At 45.5% G+C, this 20,361-nt stretch overlaps 2 protein-coding genes across 4 annotated transcripts in view; one reads left to right on the top strand and one right to left on the bottom strand.

The window, feature by feature from the left end:
• LOC125631326 (zinc finger and SCAN domain-containing protein 20) overlaps nucleotides 1–639 on the bottom strand; it is a 92,457-nt gene extending 91,818 nt beyond the window's left edge. For all 3 annotated transcript variants that reach the window (XR_012667270.1, XM_075125938.1, XM_075125939.1), the window contains exon 1: nucleotides 441–639. The gene's annotated coding sequence lies outside the window, so the exon portion shown is untranslated. The remainder of the gene's footprint in view (nucleotides 1–440) is intronic.
• Nucleotides 638–14,941, top strand: LOC125631321 (patched domain-containing protein 3; the record flags this gene model as incomplete). The annotated part of the gene is made up of 4 exons (XM_048837805.2): nucleotides 638–1,711; nucleotides 2,238–2,359; nucleotides 9,059–9,204; nucleotides 9,799–14,941. Coding segments are annotated over 4 exons (2,976 nt in total), but the record flags the coding sequence as incomplete, so codon positions are not given.
• Nucleotides 14,942–20,361: the final 5,420 nt, after the last annotated feature.

Genomic DNA, 20,361 nt, shown 5'->3' with positions numbered 1-20,361 from the left:
ACCCTCTGCTGACCCCACGCCAACCAGACTATAAACCGGGCTTTCAATGAAGATCAGAAATGCCCATTTAGAGAGCTTTCCGGTTGGTGAAGTGCCAGATAAAGGGGCAGGGAAGGGGGTTCAGTTTTGTGCAATTAGAAAGTTGGCAACCCTCGCTGGGGGCACCTGTGCCCAGAATCTCTAAATCTTCTGAAGAACCACTGCTCATCCTCTGAAAAATTTACAGTAAGAAATAAGTGGGAGGCATCTTTTTGTACTTTTTCATAATGTGCTTTTAAAACCTTTAACATTGTGTGTCAAGAGACCCCACCAGCTTGCAGCTTAAATACACAAAAACAATTAGTCCCTGCACACATTTGATCCAAACGGTTCTTGCCAAACGAAGAGTGTGAGACCAGGTCCCCACCAAACCCCCTGGAACGTCCTCACATACAACGTACCTGGGCCTCGTCTCCCTCCTTCCCTTTCTTTGAACCTTTTGAGTGTCCTCCACGGCCGGGTCCCGAGTCTCAAAACAAAACTAGGCTCAGGGATCTGGCCTCGTGATTCTCCTCTACGTGATTCTTGCAGTCACGGCCCTGTCAGCTGTACTGTTTCCCCGCCCCAGGCTCGCCGCGTGAGAGGGTAGAGGAGATGAAAGACGCAGGAAGCCAGCAGCAAGAACCGGCTCGGGGGGAGGAGAGGAGGGACACCCCAAGCAGCGTGCGGGGCCTGGGCGGAAGACGACAAGGACAGGGACACGCCTCGCCCCAGAAAGCGTCGGCCGCCGCCCATCTCCCGGTTTCCTAAATCGTTAGCGCCGGGGCAGGGCGCGGGGCCAGGAGCGGGGGCCAGCGGACAGGACCTGGGGCCCGAGGAGCCGGGCGCGGAGGCCGGGACCCAGCAGCAGAGGCGGGGCAGCGGCAAAATGGGCCCTGAGTGGGACCCAGAGCCGGGCCCCGGCCCCGAACCGACCATCCCCCCGCACGACAACTTAGCCCTGTTTCTCAGCCGGCGGCTCGGCCGGCTCGGGGGGCTGGTAGGCGCCCGCCCGTGGCCCTTCCTGCTGCTCCCGCTGCTGCTCTCGGGCGGCCTCGGCGCCGGCTTCCTCTTCTTGCGGCAGAGACAAGCCAACGACATCGAGGGTCAGTTCACGCCGCTCGGGGGACCCGCCAAGAGCGAGAGGCGCTTTGCCCAGGAGCATTTCCCGACCCGCGACTCCGAGCGCTTCTCCGGCCAGAGGCTGCTCACAGAGGGCGCCTTCGCCTCCCTCATCGCGGTCTCCGCCCCAGGCGCCAACATCCTGACGGCGGCCGCCTTCGCGGAGCTCCTGCGGCTGGACGGGGCGGTGCAGAGACTCGCTGTTCCCGGCGGGGACCCAGGCACCCAACTCTCCTACCCGGACCTGTGCGTCCGGAACAAAGGGCCCTGCAGCAGCCCCAACCCGCTCCTGGCTGCCGTGCAGGGGGAGCCGGCCCGGCTAGAGACCCTCCTCCCGCAGCTCACTTACCCCGTGTTCCAGAGCAGCGTTTTCATGGGCACCTTCTTAGGCGGCGTTCAGCTGGGTCGCGGAGCGGCCGCCTCGCGGGTGCAGGCAGCCAAAGCCCTGAGGCTGGTTTATTACCTGAGAGAAGACGAAGCCGCGGACCGAGAGAGGAGTTTGCAGTGGCTGGAAAACTTCCTCGAGCGCATCCCGGCTGAGCTGGAGGCTTTAAATCTCACCTCTGTCCAGGTACGGGGCCGAGCAGCCCCCTGGGGCACGGAGCCCTCCCCGGTGTGTGCAGCGGGATCCTCCTGCTGGAGCCCCCGCGCTTCGGGGGCGGGAGAGCCGGAGCGCTGGGCTCTGATCCCAAACCCGGCACCGTTACGGATCCGGAATGAGAGGCAAGGCTCTGAAATGCCACAGGGAGGGGCCGCTTGTGCTGGGTGAAACTAGGAGTTAGTTCAATGGGAATTTTGCCTGAATAAAGAGTGCAGGCCTAGGTCCAGACTATTTCAACCAAATGCTTTGCTCAGGGTCATTCGTCTTCTCTTGGGCTGTGTGCTTAACTGTGTGCTATTTTCTTTCTATTCTTAATGTATGATTTTAGCTATGGCTAACATAGCTAATTACAGCTAAAATCATAATTAAGATATGAAAATAGAAGTGCCTAGATAACTCTCTGAACCCTATTCCTATCATGTTTAAACAGAGGCATACAATAAAAGAATAGTGACAAATGTTATTTAACCTGGGTTTTTTTTTTTTTTAATGGCAGGTGGCTTACTTTACCTCAGTATCCAGACAGGAAGAGTTTGAAGGAAATACTAAGAAAGTGATCCCCCTGTTTTCCATAACATACTTTCTAACTATAACCTTTTCCATTATTTCTTGTTTAAGGTAAGCTCTTGTCTTCTAAGTTAATCATCTTTTTTTTTATTTTTTCCATATCATTTATATATTTTATTTAAATTACCTTTTATTTGAATTACAAACTCTTCTTTTTCATCTGAAAAAGAAGAGTGTGTAATTTGAGACAAGGACCCTCTTGCCTAGTACAGCAGATCCCTAGTCCTCTGTAGGTGATCTACTACTAATAGTAAAAGTCTATGGCTATTAATATTGATACAAAAATGGTAGATAACCTTTAAGTTTTACACGTGAGTAGCTGTAGTGAAGTCAGACATCTTGCCTGAGTGAGAACTACTCACTTGAGTAAGGATTTGCTCAAACATGCCCATATATATTTTTTTAAAGAGAGAAACGTGACTTGATGCTTATCTGGTACTGAGAAGCAGATACGTTAAATCAAAACATTATTAGTAAAGTAATTTAGCACAGAGGGACCAATCCTGGAGTAGCAGTTGCAGGGTACAGAGTGCTGTGGCCACCCACAGGTAGGTGGACTAGGCAATGCTTTCTATGTACCTGTGTTAGCACACTTACATAAAACAGGAGAAAAAGAGTGAAGGTGGAAAAATAACCTGGAGGGGAGGGGAGGGGGAAGAGAGCTTTCATGGGCTTTCTTACACCTGAGCGTGTCCTCCATCAAGGATGTGTTGGGATTCTTTCCTATATAACTAGTTACACCTGCTCCATTGCAAGAGTATCTGAAAATATGGATTTAAGGCAATTGTCAATGACCAAAATGAGGATCCTGGGCTGCCAGGTTCCAAGGTGAAAATCTTCCCTTCTTGCGCCTCTGCATCTCTAGTTTTGGCCTATGTGAGATCAACCTTTCGTTATGTTACCCTTGAATTGAAAAAAAACATTTTTAAACAAGACAAATACATATGAAATGTTCAAGAAAAACCTGTAACATGAATGTGTGCATTTTGCTGAGTTTCATGTTTTGTTGAATTTTCTGTTTTACTCTTTTTAGGGATAGGAAAATCTCTTGGTGGTGGTTTGTTTCTGAAACCTCTAGAACAGAGGTTTTCACAATAAATTTTTGGTGTCCTCACAGTGCCACCAAATACTTAATTAACTTTAGGAAAAATAAATAATTATGCACATATACATTCACATAACAGTCAGCATGGATTTGTCAAGAACAAATCATGTCAAACCAGTGTGATAGCTTTCTTTGACAGGGTAACAAGCCTTATGAATAGGGGAGAAGCGGTAGACGTGGTGTATCTTGATTTTAGTAAAGCTTTTGATACTGTCTCGCATGACCTCATAAACAAACTAGGGAAACGCAACTTAGATGGAGCTACTATAAGGTGGTTGCAAAACTGGTTGGAAAACCATTCCCAGAGAGTAGTTATCAGTGGTTCATAGGCATGCTGGAAGGGCATAATGAGTGGGGTCCGACAGGGATCAGTTCTTGGTGCAGTTCTGTTCAATATCTACGTCAATGATTTAGATAATGGCATAGAGAGAGTACACTTATAAAGTTTGCGGATGATACCAAGCTGGGAGGGGTTGCTTTGGAGGATAGGATTAAAATTCAAAATGATCTGGACAAACTGGAGAAATGGTCTCAAGTAAATAGGATGAAGTTCAATAAGGACAAATGCAAAGGACTCCATTTAGGAAGGAACAATCGGTTCCACACATACAAAATGGGAAATGAGTGCCTAGGAAGGAGTACTGCAGAAAGAGATCTGGGGGTCATAGTGGACCACAAGCTAAATATGGATCAACAGTGTAACACTCAATCATTGGAGATTTTTAAGAGCAGGTTGGACAAACACCAGCTAAAATGCTCCTTGTTACTTCTGATGGGTACCTTGAACAGCTTCCACCATGTAGTGTCTCAATGACCGCAGTTAGCTGTGTCTGTCTCTAAGATTTACATGATTCCATCTTGTGTTTAAGATCCTGGTTTATACTGGATCCCCACACTGATTTTTTTCCAGCGTTTTGTGAGAGTCATCTGCATAGATTATGGCTTGGTCCATGAGGCTACTTGCAGTAACTCCACTAACGACAAACAGATCAAACACATACTCCTTGATTTTTACATCTAGTACAGACTTTAAACTGACCCATCAATTTATTTATCACGCAGGGCTATTGAGCACAGTGACTTCTACTGGTCCAGCTTCAGAGTAGAACTTAATCTTGTTAAAAGTCTCATTACAAATAAAGGTTTCCTCTGCTCCTGAATCAATTTTAAATGTAACAATAATATTGTAAATCTTGAGATCAAAGCCTGTTCATGAACGCTGTCTTAGAACAGAGATCACAGAAAATAGGCACTCGCTCTTGCTTAGGATATTTCCCTGACTTCTTTGCGTCCGTAGACACATTCCCTTGTCCTTATTACTTTTTCTACATATGCTTCTACTGTGTGGGCAGACCTCATCTGTTCAGTGTTCTCCCGTGAGACACCTGCTACAATTCAAGCCAGAGAACTCCATGCTTTAAGATGCAATTTTAAATGGTACTGCTTTTTCCAATAGGAATTATTCCTTTGCCACTTCTTGTATTTCCACCACTCTCTTGCTGAATGACTTGTATTTTCCTTAGATTAGGGTATCATGACACTTGCAGTGCTTGTCCTAAAGCTAACTTAGGCGTTAACTGTATTTTTCTGAAAATTTTTGTCTACAATCCAAACTGCTAGATGATCTCTTGTATATTCTTCCTTAGTGACACCAAAGTCACGATTATCTGCTTATTCATAGAGAGCCCTCAGGAAGGTTTCCATACTTTCTCCTAAGAGCATGCCCATTTGTGTAAAATCTATTCCTTTTTTGAACTGACTGCTCATCAGTCTTTTTAAGAATTATGTTATAATTATTCTTCTCTTTCCTCAGTAAAGTCAAACCACAGATTAGATTATAAAGCAGGGTTGGGCAAATTATGGCCTGGGGGCCACATCCGGCCCTCCATATATTTTAATCTGGCCCTTGAGCTCCCACGAGGGAGCGGGGTCCGGGGCTTGCCCCACTCCAGCCGGGGGTTGGAGTACCCTCCTACACCCCCAAACTCCTCATCCCCAGCCCTACCAGCTTGCCCCGCTCCGTGTGGCTCCCAGAAGCAGCAGCATGTCCCCGCTCCTGCTCCTATGCATAGGGGCAGCCAGGGGCTCCGCACGCTGCCCCCACCTGAAGCGCCGCCCCCGCATCTCCCATTGGCGAGGAACGATGGCCAATGGGAGCTGCAGGGGTGGAGCCTGCAAACAGGGCAGAGTGCAGAGCCACCTGGCTGTGCCTCCACCTAGGAGCTGGAGAGGGGACATGCCGCTGCTTCTGGGAGCTGCTTGAGATAAATGCCCCCCCAGAGCCTGCACCCCGACCCTCTCTCATGCCGCAACCCCCTGCACCACCCCTAATCCCCCTTCCACCCTCCAAATCCCTTGGTCCCATCCTGGAGCACCCTCCTGCACCGCCTACTCCTCATCCTCAGCACCACCCCTGAGCCCGCACCCCAGCCAAAGCCCTCACCCCCCGCATCTCTGCACCAGCCTGGAGCCCCCTCCCACATCCTGAACTCCTCATTTCTGCCCCCATCCCAGAGCCCACAACTCCAGCTAGAGCCCTCACCCCCTCCCACACCCCAACCCCCAATTTTGTGACCATTTATGGCCCACCATACAATTTCCATATCCAGATGTGGCCCTCGGGCCAAAAAGTTTGCCGACCCCTGTTATAAGGCCAGAAGGGACCGCTGTGATCTTCTCATCTACTCTACTCTTCTGCCTAACACAAGCCGTAGAACATCACTCTATTAATTCCTATTTTAATTAGACCATTTCTTTTAGAAAACATCCAGCCTTGATTTAAAAATTGCCAGCGATGGAGAATCCACCACAGCCCTTTGTATGTTGTTCCAATGATTCATTACCCTCACTGTTAAAATATGTGCCTTATTTTTAGTGTGAATTTGTTTAACTTCAACGTCCAGCCACTGGATCTTGTTATACTTTTGTCTGCTAATGTAAAGAGCCCATTATCACATTTTTGCTCTCTGGGTTTTTATAGATTGATCAGGTCACTCCTTACCCTTCTCTTTGTAAAGCTAAACAGATTGACCTCCTTGAGTCTGCCCCTATAAGGCGTAGTTTTCAATTGTTTCATCATTCTTGTGGATGTTCTCTGAACCCTCTCCAGTTTATCAACATCTGGAACTGGACCGAGTATTCCAATAGCAGTCACATCAGTGCCAAATATAGAGGTAATATAACCTCTCTCAGAGGTGCCAACTTTGGGATTTCCCTGGGGGTGCTGGACCCCTGCTCCACCACAGGCCCCACCCCCGTTCCCCCTCCTCCCTCAGTGCCTCCTGCATGCCATTGAACAGCTATTTTTTTCCCCCGTAGGTGCTCATTGAGCCTCTTTCTGCTCAATATTCCCCTATGTCTACATCCAAGGATCGCTTTAGCCCTTTTGGCCACAGTGTTGCTCTGGTAACTTGTGTTCAGCCAAGTCTTTTTCAGAGTTACTCCTTCCCAGAACAGAATCCCCCGTCCTGTAAGAATGGCCTACAGTCTTTGTTCCTAAAAGTATAACTTTAACTTTACAATTTAAAGCTTAAACTTCTGGCCTTATTAAAATGCATATTGTTTGCTTGCCAGCTTACCAAAAGGTCCAGATTGCTCCTTATCAGTGACTTGTCCTCACCATCAATCTTTGTGTCACCTGAAAGCTTAATCAGTGATGATTTTATGTTTTCTTCCATGTCCTTAATAAAAACGTTATATAGTGCGGGGCCAGGAACTGATCGCATTGGGACCCCCCTAGACACGCACTACCTTGATGAGGAGTTCCTATTTGCAATTACATTTTGTGAGCTGTCAGGGAATTTTTAATCCATTTATAGACATTTACAGCTTCACTCCTAATAAACTTCCCTGGGCATTACTGTTCCCTGTGATAAGCATCATTAGGGCTCACAATCTTGTAATATGCTCCTTCCACTCAGGCCATTCCATGTATGTGCCAGACTGAAAGACTTGTAGAGAGAAGGAACTTTGGCATTTTCTTTTCCTCTTATGTCCTAAATTAGTCAATGTCTGACACTATGTCATGTGACAAATGTAAGGACTTACAGAAGAAGATGCTGTCCCCTGAGCAGAAAAAACTTGATTCGAATAAGGAAAACAATGTTATTACTAAAAAGAAAAGGAGTACTTGTGGCACCTTAGAGACTAACCAATTTATTTGAGCATGAGCTTTCGTGAGCTACAGCTCACTTCATCAGATGTTTACCGTGGAAACTGCAGCAGACTTTATATACACACTTTATATACACACATATTCTCTGTGTGTATATAAAGTCTGCTGCAGTTTCCACGGTAAACATCTGATGAAGTGAGCTGTAGCTCACGAAAGCTCATGCTCAAATAAATTGGTTAGTCTCTAAGGTGCCACAAGTACTCCTTTTCTTTTTGCGAATACAGACTAACACGGCTGTTCCTCTGAAAAATGTTATTACTAAAGCCACTCTTTCTCTCTCTGCTTCACTGTAGAGTTTCTATCTATAACTTTCCCCAGCCCTTTCCTGCCTGGTTTTCTGTGACAGCTTTAAAGAAACGGTTCACATAGCCATGCACTAGTTGTATGTAAATGTTCAGTAGGACATTTTCATAATATCTGCTAGAGAGATTGATTCTGTAAGGCAGTGAGCATCTCTTGCAAGATGCGTAGATGCTGCCTTGATGGGCATGCTATAAAGCAGGGATGGGCTAACTTTTTGGCCTGAGGTCCACATCGGGGAATAGAAATTGTATGGCGGGCCATGAATACTCACAAAATTGGGGTGGGGGTGCGGGCTGTGGAGTAGGGCTGGGGATGAGGAGTTTGGGGGTGTAGGATGGTGCTCTGGGTTGAGACCGAGGGGTTCGTAGGGCAGGAGGGGGATCAGGGCTGGGGCAGGGGTGCAGGTTCCATCTGGGGTGCAGGCTCTGGGGTGGGGCTGGGGATGAGAGGTGTGGGGTGCAGGAGTGTGCTTCAGCCTGGGATCAAGGGGTTGGGGCGTGGGGAGAGACTCAGGGGGTGCAGGCTCCGAGCAGTGCATACCTCAAGCGGCTCCCGGAAGCAGTGGCATGTCTCTTCTCCAGCTACTTTGCAGAGGTGCGGCCAGGCGGCTCTATACACTGTCCCATCCTCCGGCACCGCCCCTGCAGCTCCCATTGGAGCGTGTAGGAGCCGGAGCGGGGCCCTACCATGGCTTCCGGGAGCTGCATGGTGCAGCTCCCGACACAGCGCCCCACACTGCTCAGGCAACATGCCTAGGAGTCAAAGAAAACTGAAAAGTGGGTCTGGTTTACATGATCAGGGTAGGTAGGTGGCACCATAATACTTTCTTTTTACTCATTGTTGTGTGATGGGGGAATAGAGAGCTACAACAATTCTGATGTCAGTTAAACTCATGCAACTACACTGAGTCACTGGTTGTGCATTTTAAATTGAAGGACTGATTTGGCCCATGTTGTGACTTTAAAATGTTAATACCTGAAACTCTCATTAAAGTATTAATGAGACTCATGTAACCAAAGTTGCTTTTACCAAACATGATATATAAAATTTCTATATTATAAGGATTTTGCATGCCATTACATATTTTATATTATTTATAATATAATTGTATAATATAAAAACACAGCATTTAAAATCTAAACTAGATGCTTTTTACACAATTTTCCAGGGTTGACTGTGTACAGAATAAAGTGTGGGTTGCAGCATGTGGAGTGCTGTCTTCTGGGTTAGCTGTGCTAAGCAGCTTTGGACTGTTGCTGTTCTGTGGGATACCATTTGACATGACTGTAGCAAATGCACCATTTCTTATACTGGGTAAGTGACAAGGAATTGGGCTTGATGGAAAAAATGGAACTGCAAAATGTGCCTAGTGGGAGATTATGTTTACATGGCATGAATCAGGGATCAGCACAATTATAAGTTAAGACCACTGGGTATGATAGTCGTTTTCCAGGTGTTTATCCATCCTGTTATTCAGCAGTGCAGAATGTGCAAAATAAGGGCTCACTTGTAATGGTTTATAGCAGGAAGTACAGCAGCAGAGGGCCGTTCAGCTCAGTGTGAGGTTGAAGGTGAATCCATGCTCCGAAAAGCAGTTCTGTATTTTCCATTGCATGGATGAGAGGTCTACCTCATTATCCCAGAGGTGCTTTCTCTTTCAGAGAAATGTGGTGAGAGAGAAAGAGAGATCTCACCTAAAGAGATCGCACCATGGGAAAATGTAATACATTACCTCGTATATGGAGGGGGTGTGTGGCATTTATTTTCTGTGGGTCCATAACTTCGCTTGGTGTGAACACAATGCTTATTGCTCAGCTTAAGTCATTGCTTGTTTTGCAATTTTGCTATTTTCCATTAAAAATTGATATTGATGGTATGTACAATAAGTTGACCTTTTCCCTTTTGTAGGGGTTGGTGTTGATGACATGTTCATTATGATCTCCTGCTGGCAACAGACTAATCCTAAAAATAAAGTTGAAAAGCGGATGGCTGAAACTTATGCAGAGGCAGCAGTGTCTATCACAATCACCACTCTCACTGATGTTTTAGCTTTCTACATAGGGATCATGACTTCCTTTCAGTCTGTGAAGTCCTTTTGTCTCTACACAGGAACTGCTTTCATCTTCTGCTATTTATACAACATCACATTTTTAGGAGCTGTTCTTGCTTTAAATGGTAAAAGGGAAGAAGGCAACAGACACTGGTTAATTTGCACAAAAGTGAAAGACATTGTTCCGCCTCATCACTCCTGCTTGTACAACATGTGCTGTGTAGGAGGGTTTTCTGATAAGTCTTCTTGGGCCGAAGGTGAACATCCAATGAACAAATTCTTTAGGAAATATTATGGTCCTTTCCTTACAAAGATCTGGACCAAAGTGTTTGTGGTGTTGCTGTATGGAGGGTTCCTGGCTAGTAGTATTTATGGGTGTACTCAGATGAAGGAAGGTATAGACCTGCGAAATCTGGCTAGTGACGATTCTTATGTCATTCAGTACTATGACTGGGAAGATGAATATTTCTCAGAGTACGGTCCCAGGGTTATGGTCACTATCACAGAAAATGTACCTTATTGGAATCTATCCATTCGTAATGACATTGAGAACTGTATGGAGTCTTTAGAAAATAACTCCTATGTGGAGAAGAGTCTCTCAGAGTCATGGCTACGAATGTATGAGAATGTTGCTAGAATCGGTTCACTGAATATAGATACTAAGGCGTTTTTCATGGGTAATCTATCTGAACTATATAAATTATTTCCAGAATTTGAATGGGACATTGATATTCGCTATAAGGAAATAGCAGCCTCACGTTTTTTCATTCAAACAGTGAATGTTACTACTGCAGTTGATGAGAAGAACCTTTTACACCAATTAAGAGACCTAGCCAAGGACTGTAAGATCCCATTAATGGTATATCACCCAGCATTCATATACTATGATCAGTATATTGTAATAGTGCCAAACACCATTCAGAATATTGGAATTGCTACTGGAGTCATGTTGTGTGTTTCCTTGCTGCTTATTCCCAATCCGCTCTGCTCCTTGTGGGTAACTTTTGCGATTGCTTCTGTTATTGCTGGCGTTGCTGGTTTCATGACATACTGGAATGTTAATCTTGATTCCATATCTATGATTAACCTTGTCATTTGCATCGGGTTTTCAGTAGATTTTTCTGCTCATATATCCTATGCATTTGTTTCAAGTGAAAAGTCAACTGTCAATGAAAGGGCAGTTGATGCCCTGTATCTGCTAGGTTACCCGGTGATCCAAGGTGCTATCTCCACTATATTAGGAGTAATTGTGCTCTCTGCAGCACAAGCTTACATCTTCAGAACATTTTTTAAGATTATGTTTCTCGTTATCTTGTTTGGAGCTGTTCATGGTCTTGTTTTTATTCCAGTATTTTTAACATTTTTTGGAATTCGAGGCAGATCATCACACAAAAGGGTAAATATAAAAACAAGAGGAAAAAACAGCAGCTCTTTTAGTGACGCACAAAGTCCAAGTAATGTATCAAACAGCTTCATGCTGAAGGAAAAATAAATCCAGATTGCTCATCAATTTACATACAATTTAAAATACAGCATATCAGCCAAAAAGAACATGCTGAAGGTTTCAAAACATTAATCTGCAGATTTAAATTAGCATTGTATGAAAATGTCAGTTTTCTACTGTTCAGGATTAACACTTAATGGGATTAGCTCAAAGCCCACTAGGGAACTTTTAGCGCACCATAGCAGGGTCCACATGGACAGTTACTACACAGCATGCAAGTATGCTGTAGATTATACCCCAGTTTGCAATGGACAAGCTGTTCATCCTGATAAGCCCTTAGATCATTAGAGAAAACATGGGTTAAGTAAAATGATATCACAATAATAGAATATTACCAAACCAAAAAAAATTGGTTAAAATACATTTGAAGTTAAAAGCATGTTCTCTTGATCTTATATATTCTGTGTTAAATGCCCAATAAAGATTTCAAAAGGAATATAAATTATGCCAGCATTATTTGAGCTTTCTCACAGTGTACTCTCATGAAGTTTAAATGTAGGCATCCCTGTATTACCATGGAAGCAGACAAATTGTTAAAGCGGTTGATTGAAAACCAGGCCTAGGAACAGCAGCAGCACTTAAGGACTGCAACGACTGGCAACTCAGCAACAGCAGGTTATTGCACAAGAGCAGGAGCAATCTGGGACCTTTGCAGCAGAAGCTGAGTTGCCACCTTTGGCTAGTCTGGCCTTATCAGCAATCACCCTGTTTAATAGACACCCTCTGAGCCATGGCCGTCCCTAGCCATTTTGGTGTCCTACGCAGCCACCTCCGTGCGGGGTGTGTGTGTGTGGGGCCCCAGGCCTCCGAGGGGGGGGCAGGAGCAGGCTTTGGGGGTAGTGGGGAAACCGTCCCCCAGCACGAGCCAGTGGAGTGGAGCGGGTTGGGGCCGGGTCGCTCCACTTCCTGCTGCCCGGTGAGTGCAAGGCAGTCCCGACCCCACACTCACGGGGCAGCAAGAAGTGGAGTGACCCAGCCCCAGCCCGTGCCGCTCTGCTCTCCTGGCTCCCAGTCAGCACGCAATTGTTTTGGGATCTCTGGTCTTGGTGGCTTAAATTTGAGATTAGTTATTGGTGGTGGAGAAATCTAGAAAGATTCTGCCAGACAGACCATGAGAATGGAACTGTTGGTATCATACCGAACAGACAGCTGCAGATGTGTATCTCCTGGATGACGACATGGGAGCTGAACCCCTCCCAGGGAATGACACTTCCTCAATGGGAAAGATGCAGGATCTCTTTTGTAACTGCAGACCCAACTGATTTGACCTGCCTACAGGAGAGTGTAATGAATAGGGCCCTACCAAATTCACGGCCATGAAAAATGCATCACAGATGGTGAAATCTGGTTTCCTCCCGTGAAATTTGGTATTTTGTGTGCTTTTACCCTACACAATACAGATTTAATGGGGGAGACCAGGATTTCTCAAATTGGGGGTCCTGACCCAAAAGGGAGTTGCAGGGGGGTCGCAAGGTTATTTTAGGGGTGTCATGGTATTGCCACCCTTACTTCTATGTGCCCTCAGAGCTGGATGGCCGGAGAGCAACAGCTGTTGGCTGGGTGCACAGCTCTGAAGGAAGAGCCCTGCTAGCAGTAGCACAGAAGTAAGGGTGGCAATACCATACCATGCCAGACTATGAGCTGCAGAGACATGCAGACCACTTCCAGGGAGCTCCCGCCCCATGGTAAGTGCTTCCCCAACGCCTCTGCCACAGCTCTGAGTCCCCTCCCACACCCAAACTGCCCCAGCAGTGGCTGGTGAGGCTGGCCTAGGGGCTGCCTGATCTGTTTGAGCAGCCCCAGAGCCAGCCGCACCGGCCACTGCAGAAGTCATGGAGGTCATGAAAAGTCAGAATTCATTACTTTCTTGACGTCCATGACAGACACACAGCCTTAATCATTATACATACAGAATAAAGCTCTTAGGTAAGTTTCATAGTAGAGAGGGTGAGCTGCTGAGTTGCAAAAAGTTCTTTCCAGAATCAGTTCATCAGGTTATAGTCCAAATATGTAGACCATATATAGAGTTTGTTCTAACTCTTCCATGTGAAAGAGCAGAGTAATCCATACTGGAGCTGGAGACCTCAGTCTTGCGATTCAAGCTTCCCTTGACCAAGTTTAAGCAGATCTGAGGCACAGAATTGGGGCCTAGAGTTATTATAGATTTCTGGCAGGCTGTGGATAGCCTCTTGACAGCAGGAATTCCTTGGGTGAAACATTGTGGCTTTGAATTAAAATCTCCTATTTCCTATGTATACCCAGGTAATCAGTTGCATTCATCAGTATAAGGTAATTAACCATTAAACAGTTCATAGATAGTTCACTACAAACTTCAAAGAGAAATATAGACAATGATATTATTACACTCGTTTCATCTAAACGTTAATATTCCTTCTGATCTGTGAATCAACAGAATATAATAACTGCCAAGAACCACTGGTTACACTGTTTAACAAGATGTAAGTAAACACATATGAATACCTTTTAGTATTTACCTAACAGTACAGGTTTGCATTTCAAAGCTCTAGTCTATCTAACATGGCTTCGTTAGCTATTTATAAGGAATGGCCCTAATTACCATTTTACATACTTTTCTAATATGTCTTTAAAGGTAGAATTTGGGTCATTTAGCCAGCAAATTGCTTAACCCTTTCTGGCTCAGTGTCACATACGGCAAGGAGAAGACAAGGCCAAAGAGCACCTTACTGAAGTAATGTGGGGACAGAGTGAATATGTTTGGCAATAAATTTGTATTTCTTAATGAAGGGACACAAGCTGGGCCATCCTTAGGATTTATGGGGCCCTACGCAGTATTATTAAACTGGTGCCCCTATGCCCGACGGCAACCCGGGCTCACAGCCCGGGGGTGGGAGAGCGAGGCAGCAAAGGATACTGAGCCTCCCAGCCTGCCTCATGGTGGTGGAGAGTCACAGTTCCCCGCAGAAACCCCTGTGCCCTCTCCCTCATGCAGAATGTGCAGCGCCAGTGCATTCGGCTCTATGAATACGGCCTCTGCCTAAGGAGACTGCAGCGCGCCCTGGGTGTGTGGGAGCTGACCCATTCTTACCTGCGGTCATGGGCAGTGGGTGAAGCTGCCGCTTGGGGAGGCTAGCTCCCCAGCCCACCTCTTCTGCCTGTGGCCCCGTCCCCACTCTGCCCAGGCCCCGCCCTCTCCCCACTGTCTCCCTCTTCCCCCCCCACTCACCCCCTTCCAGCCAAATCCCTGAACTCAAATGACGCAAATGACATTTGAAAAAAACACTCTTCTGCAATTTCTTTCTAAAGAAAATGGAGCATGTTTTCCACTGCATGCGAGAAGGTGAAGATTGGACATGCAGAAGGTACCTAATTAAAAGCACTAAACTTGGGAATAAAAATGGCAGTCACAGGTTTTTTTGATATATCCTGAAGTTTGTCAGAGATTTATTTGCAAAAACTTTGTAGTAAGGGCAAATCAGCTGTCCTGCTGAATACAACATTAAATATTATGGACTACATGATGCAGCTTTTCTCTGTTTTACATTTTCTTAATCAGTATTTCTAAGGTGATTTTATATTTTAAATGTACTCTTAAGCCTTCATAAAGTAATCATTCCAGATTACTACATATTTAACTCACTGAAACAAAGACATTATTTTAAATTCATCAGTCACAGAGGTTTAGTGTGTTCATAACAATGTTCATTGCTTTTAGAAAAAGGGAACACTAATTTATTCTGTGTAATCTCCATAACAATAGACATGTTTATGAAATTTCACCAACTTTAAAAAATATGTTTCCAAAGATTTTAGGCATAAGAAATAAGAAAGGATTTTATATCTTGCTAAGGTATTGATTTTGCTGGAGGGTTGTCTTAAAACTAGTTCATCAAATAGTTAGAGGTAAAGAAAGGGAAACTCGTTTGTCCAGCTATTTGGAAGGAAAGGGGTGTTCATAGAATCATAGAATATCAGGGTTGGAAGGGACCCCAGAGGGTCCTCTAGTCCAACCCCCTGCTCGAAGCAGGACCAATTCCCAGTTAAATCATCCCAGCCAGGGCTTTGTCAAGCCTGACCTTAAAAACCTCTAAGGAAGGAGATTCTACCACCTCCCTAGGTAACGCATTCCAGTGTTTCACCACCCTCATAGTGAAAAAGTTTTTCCTAATATCCAATCTAAACCTCCCCCACTGCAACTTGTTGTCTGTTGAAGGGCTCTCTTCAACAGGGGAGTGAAGGGAGAAAAGGATGGACAGAAAGGACAGGAAGACTTTGGAAGCAAGTTTTTTGTACTGTAGTAATTAAAATTAAAATGTGTATTTTAGATAAGAGTGGTCTTTTGAAAGATTTATTTAAAAAACTATATGACTGAAGATCCAAGGATTTAAGGCTAAAGATGAATACTCAGATTGTGAATCTAAAAATCTATGCAAGGATTTTTTAGAGATGTGATTTTGTCAGTAAATTCAGAAACTAACAGTATATACCTGGGGGTTGGCAAATGCCTGTTAAATGGCTTCATTACCACTTGAATGGCTCTTTAACAGTTTCAGTGTTGTGCTAATAGGTCTGGCAGGCTGGAAGGCTTTTTCACTTTTAAGTTACAAGATCCCCTCTGGAGGAAGATTCACCAGGCTGCAGCAGCTAGCTGTGGGAGCCTGCAGGAAGGGTCAGAAGAGGGATAGGAAGAGGTGGGAGCATGGACACTAAGACCCAGGGGTGCCCCAAATTTTCAGGTGCCCTATGCAGCCGCGTATGCTGTGTATGCCTAAGGATAGCCCTGGACACAAGAGAGGTGAGTATTAGGTTTAGAAAAACTTCTCTACTCCAGGCAAAACCAACTTCCACAATGAACAGTGAGGATGGCCCATCACAAACCACTTTAGTTAATGGGCAGGTAGGTCTCTGAAACCCAGTTTCTTGGGTGAGTCATTCAGTCTTTGAAAGGACACTCAAAGACGGGGGGGGGGGGGGCAAGAAAACCTGGATTTGTGCTGGAAATGGCCCAACTTGATTATCATACACATTGTAAGGAGAAAAGGAGGACTTGTGGCACCTAGAGACTAACCAATTTATTTGAGCATAAGCTTTCGTGAGCTACAGCTCACTTCATCGGATGCATACTGTGGAAAGTGTAGAAGATCTTTTTATACACACAAAGCATGAAAAAATACCTCCCCCCACCCCACTCTCCTGCTGGTAATAGCTTATCTAAAGTGATCACTCTCCTTACAATGTGTATGATAATCAAGTTGGGCCATTTCCAACACAAATCCAGGGTTTAACAAGAACGTCTGGGTGGGGGGTAGGAAAAAACAAGGGGAAATAGGTTACCTTACATAATGACTTAGCCACTCCCAGTCTCTATTCAAGCCTAAGTTAATAGTATCCAATTTGCAAATGAATTCCAATTCAGAAGTCTCTCGCTGGAGTCTGGATTTGAAGTTTTTCTGTTGTAATATCGCAACTTTCATGTCTGTAATCGCGTGACCAGAGAGATTGAAGTGTTCTCCGACTGGTTTATGAATGTTATAATTCTTGACATCTGATTTGTGTCCATTTATTCTTTTATGTAGAGACTGTCCAGTTTGACCAATGTACATGGGAGAGGGGCATTGCTGGCACATGATGGCATATATCACATTGGTGGATGTGCAGGTGAACCAGCCTCTGATAGTGTGGCTGATGTTATTAGGCCCTGTGATGGTGTCCCCTGAATAGATATGTGGGCACAATTGGCAACGGGCTTTGTTGCAAGGATAGGTTCCTGGGTTAGTGGTTCTGTTGTGTGGTAAGTGGTTGCTGGTGAGTATTTGCTTCAGGTTGGGGGGCTGTCTGTAGGCAAGGACTGGCCTGTCTCCCAAGATTTGTGAGAATGTTGGATCATCCTTCAGGATAGGTTGTAGATGCTTAATAATGCGTTGGAGGGGTTTTAGTTGGGGGCTGAAGGTGATGGCTAGTGGCGTTCTGTTATTTTCTTTGTTAGGCCTGTCCTGTAGTAGGTGACTTCTGGGAACTCTTCTGGCTCTATCAGTCTGTTTCTTCACTTCCGCAGGTGGGTATTGTAGTTGTAAGAATGCTTGATAGAGATCTTGTAGGTGTTTGTCTCTGTCTGAGGGGTTGGAGCAAATGCGGTTATATCACAGAGCTTGGCTGTAGACGATGGATCGTGTGGTGTGGGCAGGGTGAAAGCTGGAGGCATGTAGGTAGGAATAGCGGTCAGTAGGTTTCTGGTATAGGGTGGTGTTTATGTGACCATCGTTTATTAGCACTGTAATGTCCAGGAAGTGGATCTCTTGTGTGGACTGGACCAGGCTGAGGTGGATGGTGGGATGGAAATTGTTGAAATCATGGTGGAATTCCTCAAGGGCTTCTTTTCCATGGGTCCAGATGATGAAGATGTCATCAATATAGCACAAGTAGAGTAGGGGGCGTTAGGGGATGAGAGCTGAGGAAGCATTGTTCTAAGTCAGCCATAAAAATGTTGGCATACTGTGGGGCCATGCGGGTACCCATAGCAGTGCCGCTGATTTGAAGGTATACATTGTCCCCAAATGTAAAATAGTTATGGGTAAGGACAAAGTCACAAAGTTCAGCCACCAGGTTAGCCGGGACATTATCGGGGATAGTGTTCTTGACGGCGTGTAGTCCATCTTTGTGTGGAATGTTGGTGTAGAGGGCTTCTACATCCATAGTGGCCAGGATGGTGTTATCAGGAAGATCACCGATGGATTGTAGTTTCCTCAGGAAGTCAGTGGTGTCTCGAAGGTAGCTGGGAGTGCTGGTAGCGTAGGGCCTGAGGAGGGAGTCTACATAGCCAGACAATCCTGCTGTCAGGGTGCCAATGCCTGAGATGATGGGGCGCCCAGGATTTCCATGTTTATGGATCTTGGGTAGTAGATAGAATATCCCAGGTCGAGGTTCCAGGGGTGTGTCTGTGCGGATTTCATCTTGTGCTTTTTCAGGGAGTTTCTTGAGCAAATGCTGTAGTTTCTTTTGGTAACTCTCAGTGGAATCAGAGGGTAATGGCTTGTAGAAAGTGGTGTTGGAGAGCTGCTGAGCAGCCTCTTGTTCATATTCCGACTTATTCATGATGACAACAGCACCTCCTTTGTCCTTCAGGAGGAGTCCACCTAGAATCCTTCTTTTTGTAGTGTTGGTAGGGAGGTCTCTGTGGATTAGTATGTTGTTTAGAGGTATGTTGGAAATATTCCTTGAGTCAGAGACATCGAAAATAGGATTCTAGGTCACCACAGAACTGTATCATGTTCGTGGGGGTGGAGGGGCAGAAGGAGAGGCCCTGAGATAGGACAGCTGCTTCTGCTGGGCTAAGAGTATAGTTGGATAGGTTAACAATATTGCTGGGTGGGTTGAGGGAACCATTGCTGTGGCCCCTTGTGGCATGTAGTAGTTTAGAAAGTTTAGTGTCCTTTTTCTTTTGTAGAGAAGCAAAGTGTGTGTTGTAAATGGCTTGTCTAGTTTTAGTAAAGTTCAGCCATGAGGAAGTTTGTGTGGAAGGTTGGTTTTTTATGAGAGTATCCATTTTTGAGAGCTCATTCTTTATCTTTCCCTGTTTGCTGTAGAGGATGTTGATCAGGTGGTTCCGCAGTTTCTTTGAGAGCGTGTGGCACAAGCTGTCAGCATAGTCTGTGTGGTATGTAGATTGTAATGGATTTTTTACCTTCAGTCCTTTTGGTACGATGTCCATCTGTTTGCATTTGGAAAGGAAGATGATGTCTGTCTGTATCTGTACAAGTTTTTTCATGCAGTTGATAGATTTCCACTCCATACGGCTAAATGCAGTGCCTTGCATAATGACAGGTTTCAGAGTAACAGCCGTGTTAGTCTGTATTCGCAAAAAGAAAAGGAGTACTAGTGGCACCTTAGAGACTAACCAATTTATTTGAGCATAAGCTTTCATGAGCTACAATTCACTTCATCGGATGCATACTGTGGAAAGTGTAGAAGATCTTTTTATACACACAAAGCATGAAAAAATACCTCCCCCCACCCCACTCTCCTGTTGGTAATAGCTTATCTAAAGTGATCACTCTCCTTACAATGTGTATGATAATCAAGGTGGGCCATTTCCAGCACAAATCCAGGGTTTAACAAGAACGTCTGTATGTTGATTATCATACACATTGTAAGGAGAGTGATCACTTTAGATAAGCTATTACCAGCAGGAGAGTGGGATGGGGGGAGGTATTTTTTCATGCTTTCTGTGTATAAAAAGATCTTCTACACTTTCCACAGTATGCATCCGATGAAGTGAGCTGTAGCTCACGAAAGCTTATGCTCAAATAAATTGGTTAGTCTCTAAGGTGCCACAAGTACTCCTTTTCTTTTTGCGAATACAGACTAACACGGCTGTTACTCTGAAACCTGTAATTATACTGCAGTCCCTCCCAGGTAGCGGGGGCTAGATGGTGACTGGCAGTAGCTAAAGATTGAGGCGAGGTGAGGATAGAGGGCAGGGGTTCCACGGCGGGGAGACCCAGATCTGTGGGGGTACTGCCAGGGGCAGCACCCTGGCGTGAAAGGGGCACTGGGGTCCGGGAGGGACTCAGGCCCCAGTGGCAAGCGGGACACCAGCCTGCAGAGGGCACTCCGGAGGCTGGAAACGCTAGTTCCCTGGATGACCAGCAGGAGGCGCCGCAGGCTTGAGTCCCACCCCGCCACACTTGCTAACTGGATGTGTGGACTTTCGCCCAAAGGGCATATACATTGGCTCTGCCCTTGAGAACCAGAGACTATGTGGATTGCTGGCCAACACAGGACACTAAGGCACCTGGGGAAGTCTGCATTATTAAGGATACTGAGACCCAGACAGCTGCAGGAGCTGAAGAAATAACTAAGGGGTCACAGTTTGGGGTTAGTTAGAATGATACCCCTGGGTAAATTGTGTTAGGTGCCAGGAAGAAGGCATGTCACAAGA

The sequence above is a fragment of the Caretta caretta genome, chromosome 2 (genome assembly GCF_965140235.1).
Source record: "Caretta caretta isolate rCarCar2 chromosome 2, rCarCar1.hap1, whole genome shotgun sequence".
In the NCBI taxonomy this organism is placed as follows: domain Eukaryota; kingdom Metazoa; phylum Chordata; order Testudines; family Cheloniidae; genus Caretta; species Caretta caretta.
Note: the sequence above shows the minus strand (reverse complement) of the source record. Positions and strands in the feature narration are given on the sequence as shown.